A 14,803-nucleotide genomic window follows, 5' to 3' on the forward strand; every position below is an offset into this window, starting at 1 on the left:
TGTTTCCAATAAAGTCAAAAAGCATAGGTCTTTTAATCTATCTGTCAATAGTTTCATTAACCTACATGTTAAAAGTGCCCTGAAGGTCTTATGGGCAACTACATCAATATCAACCACATCAAATTTACATCACAAGGACACTGGCAATGGATACCATCACCACATTTCATGCAAAATGAACAGAAACAAAAATTACACATACTGTATAATGACAATTCAATCGTTAATACATCAGTTTGCAAAATCGCCATGGATGATATAACATAAATATTGTTCCAAAGTAGGGACAAAGTAGGGACAAAATCCTATATTACGTAAAGCTGCTGTAAACAGTGTTGGTAATTTTGGTCATTTCTGCCATCAGAGGAGTCCACCATCCAGCTCCAAACAGTCCCACATTTTCCATCCAAACCTCTTTCCAAAGACATGCACACACACACACACACACACACACTCTCTATCTTTCTCTCTCTCTGATGAATTTGTTGAAGGTGTGCGACTGCTTAGTTGGTTTGAACATCTGCATTCACAGTCAAACACACAGCTACATATATCGAAGTATTATTTATTAAATTAAATTTAAATATTAAATTTAACTTTGCATTAAATATTGTATAGTAATATAGTAAATATCTATTAAATATAGTAGTATTATTAATATATTAAAATATGTAGTGTAGGGTATAATATTACAGCTTGAGAGCATAAATTATACACTGCAAAAAATGACATCTTAGTAAGTGAAGATATCTTGAATAAATGAAAAGTTATATAATATAGTACTTCTCATTTTGAGATGATTATATAACAAATTCTAAGACCATTAAGCCTATTTCTAGAAATATTTACTAATTTCAAGCTTAAAATTGTCTTATTCTACTAGCAGATAATCTATTTTACTTCTTTCTAGAAAAAAAAAGGTTAAACTAAGCATAAAACTGTCAATAAAACAAGACGATTGAAGTGAAAATGTATAACAATATGTAGAAATGGGTTTAATAATCTTACATTTGTTTAAAAACAATCTGTGTTATAGACTGGTCATATCTAAGATATACCAGTATACCACCAGAACTTACCAAGCAAAGTGTATCTGTAAAGCAGAAGAAAAGGTTTCAAGCCCTTCTCTCAAATCTGTTCAGGCTTAAAAAAAATTGGGTTGGGAAAGTGGGAAGACAAGCTTGAACATGTGTGCCTTCCCACTTACCCAATCCCTTATTTGTCGGATTCTTACTTTTCTGCTGCAATATTTATTTTCTCAGGCAGTTTTGTACTGTAATCCATTAGATATACAGTATCAGTAACTTTGCTGTAATCCTAGGCTTATCTCCTTCATCAGTCTAGTGCTTTGTTTCCTGTTCATTTATAGCCTACTCGTGTATAAAGCGCTTGTGCCTGTGCTAAATAATTAGCAGGGAGCACTGCCTCCTTGAAGAAATGTTTCCTGATTGGTTCATATAGCTGCAATATTTTGAAATTACAGAACTAAGGGCAGGGAAAGAGACATCTTTATCAGAGTATCTATTTTAATGATAGCTATGAGAATGTAAAGACAACATAACCAGTGTTTTTTTAATGATTAAAGCAGCATGTTACCAAGCCATACATTAGCTTTTGGTCCTCGGGTGTCCACTTATCTGCCCTTCCATCTATTATTCAATTTACGCCAAGTGATTTGAATATTTGAATATTTTTGTTTCACAGACAAGGTTCTGAAGAATAAGCCATTTTTTTTTCACTTTCCACACTTTCCCTTTTCTTCACTCTGGTATAGTCTAACCTGTGTCTCATCTCTCTCCTCTCTATTTTTTTTTTTTAACTTAAAAGCAATCAGTAACCATGCCTTCCTATTCTTAAGGCTTCTCAAATCCTTTAGTCATTTAGTCAATCTGATCAAATGCAACTTGCGTGGCCACAAGCCCTACAACAAGCACTCAAAACAATCATGGTCAAAACAATCAGTTTGTATTAAAATGAGGTGTACATAGTATGCATGGATCTTTTAGTGTGATAAACGTGTACATCATGGACACATTCCCAGCTTTGTGATGTACCCAGAGGAAACCCACGCAAACATGGGAAGAACATGCAAACCTCTGCCAAATAGCTACATGTAAACGTATACTATAAAGATAAGTGTCAAACTCTTTGAGGTCATCCTTTTATGATGATCTGTGAAAGATATATTGCTACTGTATATCCTTGAGAGTGTTGTTCAACAGTTTTTCATCACAATCAAAGCTGTTCTTTGGTCATCTCCAGCTGTGTTCTTTTACCAGGTTGTTTGCATTCTTGCTTCAGCCTACTAAACTTAAGCTAATGTTGCACTAACAAACAACTGGTCTCGGAAATGAACTGTCATTTAGTAACATCCTCTAAACAGAAGTACTGTGTGTAAGAGCTATAACTCATACCAAGCACCACCAATATGCAGGTACATATAATGAATGGTGACATTTTGCAAATTAACATGTCACTGACATGTCAAACCCAGTGTTATAGATTACTCATTCAAGGCAACATAATTTGTGTCACTGTCAAGTTACATATGAAATGATCTGTATAGCGACTCAGCAGATTTGATTTTAAATCTTTGATTTAAAAATCGCTTACAGTTATTACTTAATTTCAGGGTTGGATTACATTTCAACATTCAAGTAATACCCTCATGTTGGGTCGTGATTCGAGAATTCTAGAGCACATGGAACAGTTACAGATTGGCAGATAAGGCAGAAGTTAAAACATGATTAAGACTACAGTTAATCACCACATTTCCCTTCAACATCCTCTTAGCACAAAACATTATTGGGCTCAAATCATTTGTGCTTGTTGTCCACTGGGTTGGTCACCACTGCCTAAGTCTGATTCTGCTTCCCCACTGACTTCTCTCCTGTGGCTAGAGAACTGCGCCAGAGATTTGGCTGAAGCATGTTGGTTCCTCCAACAGAAACATCTGGACAAGTCGGCACGGAATGATGGTGTAAAGAAACCATATATGACTGGATCGCAACATGTGTTGAGGTTTCCAAAAACAAAGAAGACATGATGAACATAATCAGGGATTACTTGCAGCATCTGTGGCTGGAACCAGTACCAGATTCCAAGGAGGTAATACGGTGTCCAGCAAATGACAAAGGAGGCAACAATAATAATGGTCATTTTTAGGGTCTTCATACGGGCTTTGGGGATCATATCTGTTCCACTGCGTCTCAGACAAGGCTCTCCTGCTGTAGAGACATATACAGTTAGTACACCTTAGGGCATGCCAATTACATGACCATACTAGGAGAGTAACTCACCTTTGTCTTTGCTTCTGTGCATCTGGCGGTTGATTTCAACCAGGATACGAGTATAGCACAAGCTCATGACAAGCAGAGGGAACACATACAGTGTGACAAAGTGGAACATGTTATATGTCGTCTCCTGCCAGTGCTGCTGGAAGCTTCCGTGTGTAGCACACTGGACAAAGTCAACTCCCTTGGCCTTAATTGCCCGGAAAATGAACAACTGTCACATAGAGATATAAATGAGAAATTATCAGTGAATAGTGTTGAGTAGAAAAGGACAAATTATCACATCAATATATCAAACTTTATGCTATTATTATAACCTTGTGTTAAAATACCACTCCATGTTTACTTCTACCACTTATTACTGTGCAGATTAAGCAGAAAAAAGGAGCCCTGGCAAACATATCTGGAGTGTCTTTTGATACACTTGCCATGTGACAAGCCAGGTCTACTGTTAATAAATAATTCCTAAAGTCAATTACACAGTCATATGCTATAAAAACAACAGATGGAGCCACTACAGCATTGCTGCTACATATAGTGTTTATTCACCAAAAAAAAACCTCTTGAATTACACAAGCTCAACACTTGAGGTACACATTATTATTATTTAGTAAAGTCAGTCAAAATGAGCAAATGTTTGAGTTCAATTTTTACTACAACTAACGAATTAAATTTGACTAATATTAATTAAACCAATACATCCATTCATCCTTTATACTAGAGATGTAACCAAATATGAATTCATTATACAGAATGAACAGATAATGTGTTGGTAGCTCACGTTAGTTAAATTCTTAGAAATATAGTTAGCGTTAATGACACATAACTAGATTCAGACTTGAAAAACACAAGTTTCATTCACAGACTTGATAAACAGGCACTCATGCCTGAGATATATGCAAGCAAGTAGGCAGGCAGGCTGTTACACACAGGGTATAGCAAGGCTAATGGTATGATTAAAAGCCTCATCATGCCTGGCCTGCTCTGGCAGCCTGGCAAAAAGCCCTTAAAGCAAGCAGAAACTGAAAATGGCTGCATTACTGCCTTGACAGATCACCACCAGGGAAGCTAACCAGCATCTGGTGATGTTTTTGGATCACAGACTTTCATTGCCTGAAAAGGGTTTTCTACTAACTACCTAACATGACACTTTTATTATGTATAAATCTAGCAATTTTATTTAAAATTATGATACTTTGAAAATAATTATGTTTTGAAATTAAGAGGCTATGTACAATTATGTTTAATTCAATTATTTGTTTAAGTAGCTGTATGGTTCACCTAAAATAGATCCTTGAAAGCTACACTTCAACCTCAGCATAACCCCAGACTGCACAGTATAAGGATGTGAGAAATACTACATGTTTTTTTTCCATTAAAGTGAATAAACATTCTTAGTAGTCTTAGCACTAAAGATGCTAGACACACTCATATTTTAAACATGTAAACATATTATGGTGTAAATTTGCCTCCACAAGCATTTCAGGCAAAATCTCATAAGGAACATTGGTGCTCTCAGCCACACAAGCACACAAACACACACACAAACACACAAATTATTTATACCCACTCAGTAATGCAGTAATACAGGGCATGAAAAATAGAGATGCAGAATACAAAAAAATACACCATCTTAAAGTTAAAACATGGACCATATCAAGATTATCAAGGGTATAAATAGCAATGTCTTCTCCATATATGACGGCTGCTAATGATAGCAGACACTGAACAGTATTTTGCTAGCCGTTTAGCTTTCCTTTTAGTAACCTGCCATGCAGTATGTCATGGACCTCCACCTCTGCACTGCCAGGACAAAGTACAGAAAATTACTTCATTCGTTCATTCATTTTTTCACTTTCATTAAGCGCTTTATCCTGGTCAGGGTCACGGCAGATGCGGAACACTGGACAGGAGATGGAAATACATCCTCAATGGGATCCCGGTCCGTCACTGGACACCGTGCGCGCACACACACATACACACACACACACACACACACACACACACACACACACACACACATTCATTCATTCATTCACACATAGGGGCAATGTAACATAGCCTATTCAGCTTAAATTACTCTGAACTTAAATGTTCTTAAAGTAAACATGATACTATAAAATACTATAAAGCAGTATTTAATACTGTAATGCTAAATAACATTAATACTATAATATTTATTCCTTTACAAAAACTAAAAGGACCTGAGATGCATGTAAGCATTTAATATGCTAGCATAATTAGCATATTTTTTCCTAGGTTTATTACAATTGCAGTTTAATTCATGTCAACTGTTTTTAAGTTATTATGCTTTATTCAATTCAGTTATTGGTCCCATTAAATTTAAGTGGTGAGTTATATAGGTTTATAACTACAAAATAAGAACTATACCAACTTTGATAGTAGTGACAGCGATCTCCACTACAGTCAAGGAATTTAAAAAATCAAAATAATATCTTAAAGTACCACTTTGAAAGCCATGGCCATAATGCATATCAGTACTCTTCAAACACATGGACACTCTTAACCATATTGGTGAGTCCTCTTTCTCAGTCTGTGAGTCTTAATTGAGCCTCTTAAATTCCTATTACCTATAGGCACCTTGTAGAGTAACTACATACCTTTCCTGAGAGAATAATGTATAGTGTTTGCTGAATATACATACTTTAAGATGAATAATGAGGCATTTTTAAGGCAATGGTTCTTAAAGTAGGGTCTAGTGACACCCAGGGGTCTATGAAGTGTGAAGCAAAGCCAGTCTGTGATTTTATTTATGTTTGTTACAGTAGTGGAAATCAGAACCCTATTATTATAAAAGTTATTATATATAATTAGTTATTATATATTTATTATCAAAGCTCAATAACTCAAAAACAAGTCAGCCTATAAATAATGTCAGCTTTGAGCTAATGTGTTCTGTCAGTGAAAAATTCATGAATAAAATGCTCTACAGCTGCAATAATTAGCTAAAATAATATTATATACGTTTGAATAATGAGCCTAGTATTTGAAGGGATGGATTATGTTCATAAATTAAATCTATACTAAGGGGGAACCCATTTGTAATGTCTTGATTTCAGATTTCATTTCAGACACAGGTGTGTAAAGCAGAGCTGCACTGACCTGTGGGGAAGCAAGGAGTAGGCTGAGTATCCATGCAGTCAACAGCATCCTCCTGTTCCTGCGTCCTGCGTCCAGTGTGTCCAGTGGGTGCAGGATGGCGTGGTGTCGGTCCAGGCTCACCACCACTAGGATGAACGCAGCCGAGTGCATCGCAAACAGCTTCAGAAAGCACATCAGCTTACACATGGCATCCCCAGCATACCACTGCACCGTCACATTCCAAACTGCATCCAGTGGCATCACCACAAAAGTCATGACAAGGTCAGCCGAGGCCAGGCTGGCGATGAGCGGGCGCAAGTGTGAGGCCAAGCGCCTGCCTCGACCCCGCGTCACACTGAGCAGCACAGACAGGTTACTGACCGCCGCAAATACAAAGAGCACCAGGGTGGCCACAACACGGAATCGAGCAGCTGTGGTGAAGGTTGGGGTCTCCCAGTCAAGCAGGGGTGGAGGGGCAGAGACATTCAGCACAGAAGAGTTGCCCAAGACATTTGTGGGGCTGGAAAGCAGAAGTGTTGTGTTTCCTGACATACTGGAAATAAATGAAAAATAACAAGACAGACATGTCCACAGTCAGCTTTAACTCCTGGATGACTGTCATGAGTGGTGTATATTTTCCTCTTCAGTACAGCAAACTGCATAGTCAATGTTATAGATTTAACAAGTAAAGCAAATACAGCATAACTCATTTAAAGGTAAGAAGTGATACTTGTAGTTGAGATGACTACCTTTGATGAGTAGGAATTTCAAGCTGAAGGGGTGTTTCCTTTGGGTTTTCCTACTTGGAGGTTGGGAATTACAAGTTGCAACCTCTAGCCGAACGCTGCATTATTCTCCGATGATTAGAAATGTAGTCAACAGAATATAAAAATGGAAATGTGTGATTTGAATGGATGTCTAAGGAGTTTACGCTTCTCTTGAGCATCACTGTGCAAGTTAAGATATATAGACTATTAAAGTTCAAAATGGAGCCAGACCCTGGATGGAGTGTGCCTCATGTACTTTGTGGGTTGAAATGAAACTTGAAATGTGACCTGAAAATCACATAACGCTTCATCATTCTGTTTTTGTGCCATGCACTTTAATCCTTTTTAGATTTATGAGGTCTGTATTAGGCTCATTATCTGGCTCATCATCTGGATCTGCGTCATCATCTGTTGCCTTTTCCTTCCTACGGCACCTTATCCTAAGATGAAGACTCTGGTTACAAGGGCAATAAAGCCCACTGCAGTATATTGTGTGTATATATGAGCCTGCAAGAAAAATATATTCTGTGAGAACATGTTTATTTGCAACATAATATGGAAAAGTGTTATTCATATCTACCTTTTATGAGAATCATACTTCATATATACGGGCTAGAGTTCTTTTTTTTTCTGCCGTTTGCCCATTCTACTCCTTTTTCTATGTGTCTATGAAATATTATTTGGGAATCTGTGGAAGGTTTGCACTGCTCCATGATCAAATGCAGGGAACAGGTAACATGAGAGACCACTAGAACAGCTTTAGTGCGCCTTAGCATAGATTTTAAAAGTCTTTGGAACTATACTGGAGGACTGAATGCCATTCTTCCAAAAGATTTTCCCTCAATTTGTGTTTTGATGATAATGATGGCAAGAGCTACCTAACATGTCGATGCAAAATCTCCAAAAGGTGTTCAACTGAGTTGAGATGTGGTGACTGTGATGGTCATAACATATGAGATGCATCATTTTTATACTCATCAAACCATTCAGCGAGCCCTCATGTCCTGTGGATGGGGAACTGTCATCCTGGAAGAGACCACTCCCATTAGGAGAGAACTGTTTCACCATACAATAAAGGTGATCAGTCAGAAGAACTTTGTATTGATTTGTAGTGATGCTTTCCTTTAAGACGTCAAATGGATCTAAACCATGTCAGAAAAAGTCTCCCAAAGCATAACAGAGCCACTGTTTTCTTCTTTAATTTGTCACCCATCTGTATTTGTCATTGAGTGTGTGGCTATACCTGGAAAGGACATATATATAATATGCCATAAGAGATGTATATTCCCTATAGGGCAATTGTAAATGATCTTTCCTGACATTTTCCCATATAAGGTTTAGTTATGGATAAAAGAACTTGCTATAGTGATGTATGATACTAGTTGCCAGTATTGTATTTTTTCATTTTGACATGTCCTTACCCTCTAGTCACTTTACAAGAGTAAACAATCCTGGGGACTAAAGCACTGACTCTCAATGTTTAATTTCCCCAGTTAATAGTTCCACAGTGACCATTATCTGGCAGCATCATAAACAGTGGCTGTTATACATTACTGTACATCTCTATTGGCATTGCTGAGGCTGTCCACTTTATTTTGTGCTAGCCAGTGCCTGTAGCATATCACTTATGAGCAACATGTGCTGTGGTGCTGTCCAAACACATCACTCTATGTGAGTACAAAAACAAATGCAGACAGCATGAAGATTTTGTTTGGATGGTGTTCCAGCACTTTCCACAACCATTTCCATTTTATTTTTTTTTATCAAACATCTTGGCTTGGTGATCAGTGTGAAATCTCAGTGAGGATTTTCAATCAGTTAGTGCATTCATAAATAACTGCCTAGACAAAATAAGCAGCACTATACCATACAAAGCATACCAGATTGTAATGGAAACTGAATTTTTACAGATTGTTGCTGGGTTTTATTTTTGGCTAACAGATACTAAATACAGGTGATACTGGTGCTGGTGTATGCTCTGAGATTTGAATCATAGGCATGCAAGCATTAGAATATGCCTAGCTCTGAACCAGGCTAATCTGACAAGGTGAGAATTCAAAAGCTCCAGACACAACATTCAATTTGTGCTGTTGCCGTCTCATTGCCTAGCCACATTATCTGAATAACTGTCTGAGCCTCCAGAGGGACTGAAAAAGGCACCATCAATGTGTGTGTGTGTGTGTGTGTGTGTGCATGCCAGCTTGGTGCAAGTGACTGGTAGTCAGAAAAACAGCACTAATGAGCACCAAGAATATTTGCATCAGTAGTAATAGTGATATTCCTTCCTTCTCATGTGTGACCTCTGGACTTATTTCTATATTTGGGATATAAAAATTCCCTAGTGTTCTGTGTATAATTAAGCGTTATCTATTGTGCAATCAAAAAATGTTTTATTGGTGGTATAGACACATGCACATAGGTCCCTACAGTTTCTGAAGCTTAGCTCCTATATGGATTTTTAAGAACCTTTTAATTATTCACAAGAAAGTAAAATCAGTCTGTCATAAGTGCTGCTAATCTATAAAAATGAATGGAATGTTGCATTCCATATTTTTGCCTCCATTTTTTTTCCAGAGCTGTCGATTGCTCGATTCTGATTGGTCAGGTTGTTTCAGAGACTACTTCCAGCTGCAAGGTTTACAGTCAGGTCCATAAGTATTTGGACAGTGACAGAATTTTTGTAATTTTGCCTCGGTACACCACCACGTTGGATTTAAATGAAGCAATCAAGATGTGATTGAAGTGTAGACTTTCAGCTTTAATTCAACGGGTTAACAAAAATATTGCATTAATCGTTAAGGAATTACAGACATTTTTTTTTTTACAGAGTCCCTCCATTTTCACAGGCTCAAAAGTTATTGGACAATTGACTGATAAGCAGTTTAATGGCTATATATGGCATGTTTCCTCTTTATTTCATGACAAAGTAAGGAGATAAAAGGTCTTGAGTTGATTCCAAGTGTTTAATTTGCATTTGCTAGCTGTTCATGGGAACGCTCACTATGCGGTCCAAAGAGGTGTTGATGCAAGTGAAGGAGGCCAACATTAGGCTGAAAAAACAAAACAGACCTATCAGAGAGATAGCAGAAACTTTAGAAGTAGCCAAATTGACAATTTGGTATATTCTTAAAAAGAAGGAATGCACTGGCGAGCTCAGCAACACCATAAGGCCATGGAAGTAAACTAAAGTGGATGATCGCAGAATTCTTTCCTTGGGGAAGAAGAACCCCTTCACAACATCTAGCCAAGTAATACTCAAGAACAGAAATGCCAGATTAGATTTTGCTTAAAAAAAAACTCTAAAAAATATCATGACCATTTCTGATGCAAGATTAACTTACACCAGAATGATAGGAAGAGAAAAGTATGGAGAAGGAAAGGAAGGGCTCATGATCCAAAGCATACCACATCATCTGTCAAACATGTGGAAGCAGTGTTATGGCATGGGCATGTATGGCTGCCAATGGAACTGGGTCACTGGTGTTTATTGATGATGTGACTGCTGATAGAAGTAGAAGTGTATAGAGCTATACTTTCTGCTCAGATTCAGTCAAATGCTGCAAAACTTCAACGCTTCATAGAGCAGATGGATAATGACCCAAAACGTACCGCGAAAGCAACCCAAGAGGGTTGCCAAGTCAGTCACCAGACCTCAACCCAATTGAGCATGCTTTTCACTTACTGAAGACAAAACTGAAGGTAGAAAGACCCACAAACAAGCAGCGACTGAAGGCAGCTGCAGTAAAGGCCTGGCAAAGCATCTCAAGGGAGGAAACTCATCATTTGGTGATGTCCATGGGTTCCAGACTTCAGGCAGTCACTGACTGCAAATGATTTGCATCCTAGTATTAAAAATAATCCTAATATTTATGATTATGTTAGTTTGTCCAATTACTTTTGAGCCTGTGAAAATGGAGGGACTATGTAAAAAATGGCTGTAATTCCTAAACAGTTAATGGAATATTTTTATTAAACTCCTTGAATTAAAGTCTACACTTCAATCACATCTTGATTGCTTCATTTTGAATTCACTGTGGTGGTGTACAGAGGCAAAATTACAAAAATTGTGTCACTGTCAAAATACTTATGGACCTGACTGTATATTAATGCACTCACTCTAATACATTACCGTTTCTGCAGTAACAGGTTACACAAGGACATAACTGGTGGATGCTCCAAATAAATGTATTTTTTTTAAGTATGTAATCATTGATATGGTGAAGTTTTCTGTCAGGAGATGTTTATTTAGCATTTGGGAAGGAGTCTCCAGTACCAGCACTTTGTAACAGTCAGAGGTAAAACTGTAATTTTAGGTTTTCCAACATGGGAAAGTCTTCAGTATGGAGGGCTTTGTTGCATTTTTTTGTCTTACTCAGTTCAAGTGAGACCAAAAAGCGAGGCTGGTGAAGGAATGCCTCTTTATTGTTGCTATCACATACGTTTTGCAGACATTCAGCAACATTAAACATAATATAAACCAATAACGACGTACTATAAATGAATAAAAGTATGATCAATCTCTTGGTCGTTGATTATTTTCCTATAACAGCACACCCTGTCATGTTTTATTCCTTACATGTATAGCACACAACACCCTCATACTGCCAGCTTATATGTTATTTGCTGCTCACATTCCTTTCATAAAGCTGATTTTTCATAAAGCTGATTTTTCATTTGTAGTCACTCTCCAATCCTCTGCAAAGTGTCATATAATTGATTTTTGTCATCTATTTATGACAAGCCCAACAGCCAGAACATTCATCTTTTGAAATATGCAGGAAGGTATCTAATACAGACTGAAACAGCTGTGGATCATCAAAATGATGGCATTTCAGCCTGCAGCACACTGATGATATAACTGCCTTTAAAGCAGAGGTGTGTCTTGCATTGTGCCATGAGCCATCCTTTGCAGAGATATTGTCTTTACCAGGATACTTTTCCTGTAAGAGAGTGTTTAAATCATAAGTCACCTTATAATACTTCTTAGCCATTCTTGGAGGCTTTGGAACATACAAGACATTTGTGCAGATGACATTTATGGAATCCTGGAGCAGCTGGTACATATCTTTGGGGAGCACTTTGGTCCAAAGCAGCAGGTGTGATAGAGGATGCCACACATCGTGAACATTTGTCTTGCCTTCCTCAACTCAACTTTAAAAATGACATACTGTACTACGTACAAATGATACTCATTATCTCTAATTTTCACTTGAATTTTAACCTTTTATTTGCCATTAAATAAATGACTTTTTTTATGTAATACCCAATGTATAATACAAACTGTATCAGTGTTAAAGATTGATAGACCTGTGAGTAATCACAAAAATACACATCCAATCCTTTCTTATTAGTTTATCAGGCATTCACACCTCGTAAGACTATAGCACAGGCAAACTCTCAGGAAAAAAAATCAGTACCATTCCTTGTCTTTAGGGTGCTTCCCTCAAACGTACACCTTTTGAACCTTTCATAGGCATCTTTTATCTAGAAAGGTGCATGTAGTATACCTTTAAAGCTTTACTCTAAAAGGTACCTAAATTTATAATTAAAGGTGTACTACATCCATGTTTCCAGGTGAAAGATACACATTGAAGGTGCAAAGGATAAAGGTACCACCTCAGCGACAGTGAAAGGTACAGTTTAGTACTCTTTTTTCAGGTACAGGTAATCTAAAGTTCTGAACATAAAATTGATATTTAAAATTCAGACTGACCTTGTTTTTTTTTTTTTAATATATCTTCAAAATCCAGTTTATTATGTACAGGTTTTCCATTTACCTTCTACAAAAGTAACCACTGCTAATCTGATGATGGATGGTGGATTTATCTGATTTTACACTCTTTTCAGGAAAACAAAATTTCGACATGAATGTCAGCTGTCAAACCTTTTCTATAAATATTTATATAAAATAGAGTACAGGACATTAACTGTCAGAATAATTCAGTAGCATAAGAAAATCTGCAGTCTAATTTAAATTTAAAGGAAATCTAAAGACTCTGGCTATTTCAGTGGAATATAAAAATTAGAGCCACACCATGAGTTACTCATCTTACTCACACTTTATAGCCTGATGTTTATAGTCTAACGCACAGAAGTGTTTTGTACAATCCTGAAACATACCTGAGGGTGGCTGATGCTACAGATTAATCCGCAGGACGCCCACTTTCCCCATTCACCAGTGTGCTGCTGTTCGATATGAAGTATCCGGAGGAAAGCTCGCTTAATCGACTGAAAAGAAGAGAGTCACATGTTTTTAACAAGTCCTGGAAATCCCTTTCAGAAAAGCCCATGTTCCGGACGCGCTGCTCTGGACGTTATGGCTTCATCAGCTCTGCGTGTGTGATGAGCAAGTGAGCTGTGTGTGTGTGTGTGTGTGTGTGTGTGCGAGTGCGTGCGTGCGTGTGCGTGTGTCTGCAGTTTTCAGCTTCTCAGCCTGGCGTCGACATCCACATGGAAAGCAGCATTCACTCATACTCCATCATGACCAAAGTATTGTGCAGTGTAGGTTATACTGGTGCAGTAAGCAGTGCAGGTTATACTGGTGCAGTAGGCAGTGTAGGTTATACTGGTGCAGGTTATACTGGTGCAGTAGGCAGTGTAGGTTATACTGGTGTAGGTTATACTGGTGTAGGTTATACTGGTGCAGTAGGCAGTGTAGGTTATACTGGTGCAGGTCATACTGGTGCAGTAGGCAGTGTAGGTTATACTGGTGCAGGTCATACTGGTGCAGTAGGCAGTGTAGGTTATACTGGTGCAGGTTATACTGGTGCAGTAGGCAGTGTAGGTTATACTGGTGCAGGTTATACTGGTGCAGTAGGCAGTTTAAGTTATACTGGTGTAGGTTATACTGGTGCAGGTTATACTGGTGCAGTAGGCAGTTTAAGTTATACTGGTGTAGGTTATACTGGTGCAGGTCATACTGGTGCAGTAGGCAGTGTAGCTTATACTGGTGCAGGTTATACTGGTGCAGTAGGCAGTGTAGGTTATACTGGTGTAGGTTATACTGGTGCAGGTTATACTGGTGTAGGTTATACTGGTGCAGGTTATACTGGTGCAGTAGGCAGTGTAGGTTATAATGGTGTAGGTTATACTGGTACAGTATATTCCCTGCTCATAGACACAGGCTACGTCTAACACTGCACAATACTCTACTAAATAGTAGCTTGTGCCAACTATACAGTTCTAGTAGTGTGAATACGGCCAAATCCACACATTACCGTACTAAATAGTAAACCCTCCGATAATTTATAATGTTTTTAATGGTTATAATGGGGATTGTATTGGTTTTAATCGAACTTGTAGTGGGTCTCTACTGGTAATTTGTTGCCTTCTCTTTTTGGCATGTTTTGTCTAGTGGATACCATTAAGGACCAATAATGGTAATAGTAATGGTTTTAATGGTTAACGGCTGATGGGTTGTAATGGTATTTGTAGTGGAAACCATTAGAATTTCCGTGATGATTTCTGTTGTTATTTTCAGTAGGGGTAGCTTCCCAACCACGTAGGGGAGAGTGGGGTGAGTTGTAACATTTTGTACAAAAGCATCTCCCGCTATTGATCTGTTTCATGTGACGTCACTGTATGAACACAATGAAATAGTTATGACAGATGTGCTGCACTGTAGGATGTGACAACCGCTGT

At 37.9% G+C, this 14,803-nt stretch overlaps 1 protein-coding gene across 1 annotated transcript; it reads right to left on the reverse strand.

The window, feature by feature from the left end:
- Positions 1 to 828: 828 nt before the first annotated feature.
- Positions 829 to 13,580, reverse strand: gnrhr1 (gonadotropin releasing hormone receptor 1). Its single transcript, XM_026929445.3, has 4 exons — positions 13,283 to 13,580; positions 6,417 to 6,948; positions 3,300 to 3,507; positions 829 to 3,227 (listed from the first exon to the last, which is right to left on the reverse strand). Exons 2-4 carry the CDS (start codon positions 6,945 to 6,947, stop codon positions 2,812 to 2,814), a joined length of 1,155 nt encoding a protein of 384 aa, XP_026785246.1. The 5' UTR covers position 6,948; positions 13,283 to 13,580; the 3' UTR covers positions 829 to 2,811.
- Positions 13,581 to 14,803: the final 1,223 nt, after the last annotated feature.

Source organism: Pangasianodon hypophthalmus, chromosome 23 (genome assembly GCF_027358585.1).
Source record: "Pangasianodon hypophthalmus isolate fPanHyp1 chromosome 23, fPanHyp1.pri, whole genome shotgun sequence".
Taxonomy (NCBI): domain Eukaryota; kingdom Metazoa; phylum Chordata; class Actinopteri; order Siluriformes; family Pangasiidae; genus Pangasianodon; species Pangasianodon hypophthalmus.